We start from the raw sequence: 5,701 nt of genomic DNA on the forward strand, positions 1-5,701 counted from the left end.
CCGGGCTTGTGGGGAAAAACTCAAGCAACGAGGCCCATCGTATGTTTCTACCGTTTTGAGACCAGCAATGGGTTCCTCTCCTCACCGGACACTCGCTGATCGGACCGCACCCGAGGTTGATGACCATGAATAATTGGTCATCTCCCCGATGGCGGACTGTCCGCTCCAATCATGAAGGTTAAGATGACACCAGGAAACCATGGATGGACTCCGCCAAGCACGGCGCCGTCGCTACCAGCGTCCCCGATGCTACGCTGTCCCCGGCCGGATGGGGCTGCCGACAAGAACGGCATCATGCAGCTCATTGCCAGCTCCGATGGTCGCTTCCCCGCAGGAGAATCGCGTGGGAACGAGGAGATACTCGGCAGATAACTCGATAGGTAGCTTGGTAGGTAGTAGCTAGTTATCTATCAACCATGTGGTTTGACTAATTGTCGTTCCTCACTTGCTCGGCTCTTCAGGCAGACTAGACTTAAGTAGGTATCTAGTGACCATCGATTGCCGTCGCTCAACAACGCCCACGATCCGGAGGCTGAACCCGCTAGGCAGCTTGGGGCCTAGACAGCTGCCGGTCGCCTCACCGGTCCAGGAGCTTAAAGCTAAAGTGCAGCAAGCATTTCCCACTATCGTGCAGCAGATCGCTATTATTTTGGTCGCCGCTCCTAATCTCGATAAGCATTTTTATCAATCCCTTTTATCATGGCAGTTAGTTAAAAAGACTGGATTCTATTGACTAACTGCTATTTCTGTGACACTGCATTCCCAGTCAACCCATGATCATCCTGTTGGTCATGGCAATCCATCAATTGCCTGGGTGGCAATCTCGCTAGGGAGGAAGCAATGTGTGGTAAGTATGCGTGGCCACTGCAACACGACTTGGGAAGCGAGCGGCCAAACAATGAACCGGGCCAGTGCTGCAGGTACCCGCCACTTGTTGCAACCACGAATCACAGTGGCGGGATAGAAAGTGTCCTGTTCTTTCTCTCACCGGAGTAGCCCCCTCCGACTCCGAGCCGTCTTCTCTCTGATTACTTACTTTTGTCCTTCCGTATTATTGTTGAGCCTCTCGGTGGGTGGTTTTGGGTCCCGATGGATCCGTGCCCGGTTCCCTCTACTGGATTCAGCTAGATAGATAGTCCTGGGCCGGAGGAATGGTTCTCGAAACGAAGAACATTCCTAGGATCCATACTTGAGCGGTGGTACCAATGGTTAGGGATTTCTAATCAAAGGTGACAGATTCAAGAATATACAGAATATACAAAATAAACACCACCGCCAAGATCATGGCGGGACGCCAGTATTCATTCACTGAGGCTCCGATATGAAACACACAAAAAGTGGTATCAGAACTGCTTTGATTTTTGGTAAAGTGGTTGGGACAATCTGTTTACGCAAGGAGGGGACACACATCAAGCCCCATCGAAAACCGGTCACTTAGTCTCACTACTATGAAGTATCTCAAGGGGAAGATGGGTGGGTGGCGAGGCAGAGGCAAGGTTTTTCATTTGAGTAAAATTGAGTTGCGCACATCGGAATGTGCCGAGACTTGACTCTGGATGACTGTTATCGCCGGCTGTTATCTCCGCCGCGGGTTGTTCGTTGAGTCACGTGAATGGGTCCCGGGCGGAAGAGGAAGATTCCGCTCGGTTCCGTCCCTGTTGTGGCCATCCATCCATCTACTTATTCGTCAGGTGTCGCCTCGGATAGTTAACGCATAGATGGCTCGCTTACTTCATTCTATTGGACCAGACTACCCAATAGAGTAGGATGTACTAGGTAGATATCTTGTGCCTTGGTGGTCACGTGAATCAATATCAGAATGTGAAATGTAAGTCTTTGACAAATATGTCATCTATTTCATATCTAGATACTTTTGGTAAGACTGACATTGAACTTGGTCTACCATCAATTACCAAGACTGTATAACTCAACAACTAACATCTCCGCGGGATTCATCTCCGGACATGTTGCATTTCCCCATCAACTTCTTAACAATTAGGTGGTTCAACGCGGGGCCATACTCTAGACGCGGCCAGGCCAAGGAACTTGATGGCTTCTGGGGGTATCTAGTCTTTGTAGGGTGGCATTGCTGTTTCACATACATCTCTTACACTTGTTCCTGGATAAAGTCACTACATGCCACCTTTTCGCTTGGATATAAATAGAATGATGTCCCGCTTTATTATATATATATCTCCTTGGTTGTCTCTCTTCCATCCACCAGGCAACAAAGAATCCAAAGACACAAGAAACCTCATTCGCCAAGCCTCATAAGTGTATAGACAAGAAAACTTGCCGAAATATTAGAAAATGAGGATATCAATACAGGAATACAGCTCTCATTAATAATACAAACAACTTATTGCCTCCTGCCGGAACGATCGCCCTGAAGCAGATTGTCAACCACAGATGGTTCGCATATTACAAGAAACAAATAAGGTTCTAAGGTTAATCTTACACCTGAAGCAGGTTTTAGCCACAGGCTATATGTGCCACCAAGGTTACACAATCCCGGCCATAGAGTTCAATGGTCCCTGAATGCAAACGCAAACCACTTCCTGAACGGAAGTACATCCCACAAAACCCAACCTCTCCAAATCCCCCTTAATCTAATCCAAGTTAATCTGCAACCCCAGGGTAGCATTCATAACCGAGTTACCGTAGAAAAACTCGGTACTAATTCACACCCCCCTGTTAGCGTCTCTTCACCCAATCTCCGACAAAGTAAGAAGAAATAAAAACTCACCCTCCGTTCCCAACATTCACATACGCCTCCTTAGTAAACTTGCCCAACTGGACCAACTCCAACAACCATTCCTTGAGATCACCCTCGAAGGAACCCTCGAACTGGGTATCCGGCAACAACGAGCTAACAGTGACACCCGAATCCTCGTTCACATCCTCGTACAGCTTCCAGGACGTGCCGAAGAGGTTATCGATGGTGGCAACAGCCCCGTTAGTCCAGCCGATAGGGAGCTGGCCGCCTTCGTATTGTAGCCAGAGCATGAGTTCGTGGGCGGAGGTGGAGGTCGAGTCGCCCTTGGTGGGGGAGGTGATGAAGTCGAAGCAGACGTTGCCTATAGCATTCCAATCATTAGTGCCGGAATCAATCTTAAGAGTTGGGAGAGAGGGAGGGGTATGTACCCTTGAAGGCGGTAGTATTCGTCCTCGACCAGGTATATTCAGCTGGAATGGACTCAATAGCCGAGATCTTGGTCTCGAGGTTCTGGGTCAGTCCGACGAAGGAGTATCCCTTAGGGACATTGTTCCTATAACCATCGTTAGTGATACATTTAGCAGTATGGGATAAGGAAAGGAGGGGAAGGTGGCCTACGTGCTCTCCACATATTCAATATCAGTCACACTACTCCAAACGACCTCCTTCGTGCCATTCGTGGAGGTAGTCATCTCGCCGTAGTCGGTACACTGGGTACCGACGATCTCGTCGGCATTGTAGAGCATGTTGTACACGATCCATGGCGAGTCCTGGAGGATGATGTAGTCGTAGTCACCGCAGAGGGAGGTGGAGGATTGGGTTTGAGCGCGGGTGGTGAGGGCGGGCAGCGCCAGCGCTGAGGAAGCGAGAAGGGGGAGGAGAGTGGTTGGGGCGAACATATTGGCTAAGGTTGTATAGTCTAAGGAGTGACGAATAAGATCAATAAGAACGTATAAAATGAATGAATGGGAATGAACACGCCAGGTGTGAATGCAGCTGCAATGTGCAAGTGGACGTGGAAGATGATGAAATTATAAAAGGTTAAGCTTAATATCGGGTGTTTCTAGATGAAACCTTCTGAAACTGCGGTGGGGAACGGGGATGGTCCTTCTACGATCCATCATCGAACTAGGGTCTAAGGCATATTAGGATGCTATGGATACAATATCTTTGTGTATTGAGATGTAGTTGATCGAGACAAGTACTGATGAGGAGAAACAATGGGTGAAAACATTTTGAAAGGGTATATCTTTAAGCAGTCGGACTGGTTACGGGACAAAGTACTATACTTCGTCTCACGGACCCTAAGTAAGATTACAGAAATCTTAGCATTGACATAATATCCCCTCAGGGATGGCAGTATATTATACCATATTATATCTATGCTAGGCAAACTGTACACATCTACCCCATAACAATAACCTTCCCGAGGGACAAGAGCTGCCGTCTCAGCCGGAGAGGGTTGGCACCGTACTAGCCCATAGACTCAGCCATCCACACACACAAATCGTTCCCTAGCTCCAAGCTGACGCGTTCAAGGCTACAAGGATCGTTGGTAGCCAAGAATCAAGGTTATTAAGCGAAGGCAACGAAGGCGATTCAGGCGTTAGGCAGCGAAGGCAGCAAACAGCATATTCAGTCGAAAAGTAGTACCCCGCTGCATGCATATGCTGCAGCTGACAGATGACACCCGATGATCCCGCGAGACACTGGCAGGTTACATGCGATGCGCTCGAGCGGAGGGGAGCAAGCGCTTAGCTGGAGAAAAGGAAGCCATTGCAAGGTCTTGGCAGGGACCGATGCCCTGTTTCGGAATGGTGGGTCAGCAGGGAGAGAAAGGGCTGAGCTGATGGACGGCTGGACATCTCAGATAGTTACTCCGTGGAGATGTTGATGGACTGCGTAAGCAAGTCAGACATGTGTCAGGGCTGAAGATGAAAATGTACAAAGTAGCAGCGTGGTGGAGTAATTATCCCTGCATCAGCAAGATGGACGAATGTGATCGACGATTCCCAGCACCGCCACAAAACAATCGAATCTCAGATCCTTCGGGGGCTCGGGGTTCAACCCCTCTCGATAATGGGAGAACTAGATCGAAACCGGTTTACTAAAAGTGGAGAAGGGAAGGCACTGGTTCATGCGACGCAAAGTAAATCACATCATGGGTCGCAGCGGATGCGATCGAGAGGATCGACCGCAGCAAAAAGCAAACGCCCACGAGGCTGTGGCGCATGCCGATCAATATGTGGCTGTGCATCTTGGAGGAGGGATGATGAACAGCACTTTACTTTCATCACATCAATAGCTTTGTTCAGGATGCTTGGCCTGGTCTCAGCTAGCCCAGATATACTACATGCCCACACTGATTGGATGGAGGCACAGTCCGAAGGAGCACCATCGTGGCTTACTAGCTTGCTGCTGGCCCCCCCGGTTCGAGGTGCCCTATATTCATCTCGCCCCCGAGACATCCGAACCCCTCCTGGTTCGTCTGCATCAAGCATAGTGGGATCGCTAGTCCATCCCGGCCAGATACCCGATCTAAGACAGATTCACATGGGTGGGGGTGTGTTTGACCGGGTCAGACTACGATTTGACCCAAATATTGGTCCCAATCCTAGTAAGACGAACACGCCCTAGCAGGGAATACGATCAATAGCGCAGAAATGCAAAGACCAATGGGAACGCCGTTACCCTAAACACGGTAATCTGTATGACAGCTATACACAGGACATTACGATAACAAATCGACTCGATAAACATGTACACATCCTCATTGAGTACCCCCTTCAGCACCCCTCACGCGGGCTGAATCCACTGGTATCAGGCACCCGGTCCCGGTAGGTTTGGGTAGCAAAGTCGAAAAATCGATCTACATCTGCTGTATTCGACGCCACGCCAAATGATACGCGGATGGCCCCTCCCGACGGAAGCCGTCCGATGCTCATGTAGGTCTCCAGCGGGATCAGGCCCTTGCGGAGACGACGT

General features: G+C 49.6%; 3 protein-coding genes across 3 annotated transcripts; 2 read left to right on the top strand and 1 right to left on the bottom strand.

Annotated features, from left to right (window-relative positions):
* Positions 1–171: 171 nt before the first annotated feature.
* An03g05370 (hypothetical protein) lies at positions 172–733 on the top strand (the record flags this gene model as incomplete). Its single annotated transcript, XM_059747131.1, has 2 exons — positions 172–343; positions 462–733. The coding sequence occupies 2 exons, from the start codon at positions 172–174 to the stop codon at positions 731–733; spliced, it is 444 nt and encodes a 147-aa protein (XP_059600315.1).
* A 1,876-nt stretch (positions 734–2,609) lies between these two features.
* An03g05380 (uncharacterized protein) lies at positions 2,610–3,615 on the bottom strand (the record flags this gene model as incomplete). The annotated part of the gene is made up of 4 exons (XM_001390382.1): positions 2,610–2,676; positions 2,747–3,077; positions 3,145–3,269; positions 3,335–3,615. The coding sequence occupies 4 exons, from the start codon at positions 3,613–3,615 to the stop codon at positions 2,610–2,612; spliced, it is 804 nt and encodes a 267-aa protein (XP_001390419.1).
* A 321-nt stretch (positions 3,616–3,936) lies between these two features.
* On the top strand, positions 3,937–5,353 carry An03g05390 (hypothetical protein; the record flags this gene model as incomplete). The annotated part of the gene is made up of 5 exons (XM_059747132.1): positions 3,937–3,996; positions 4,106–4,177; positions 4,256–4,362; positions 4,454–4,589; positions 4,673–5,353. The coding sequence occupies 5 exons, from the start codon at positions 3,937–3,939 to the stop codon at positions 5,351–5,353; spliced, it is 1,056 nt and encodes a 351-aa protein (XP_059600316.1).
* Between the last annotated feature and the right edge of the window lie 348 nt (positions 5,354–5,701).

The sequence above is a fragment of the Aspergillus niger genome (genome assembly GCF_000002855.4).
Source record: "Aspergillus niger supercontig An03".
NCBI lineage: Eukaryota > Fungi > Ascomycota > Eurotiomycetes > Eurotiales > Aspergillaceae > Aspergillus > Aspergillus niger.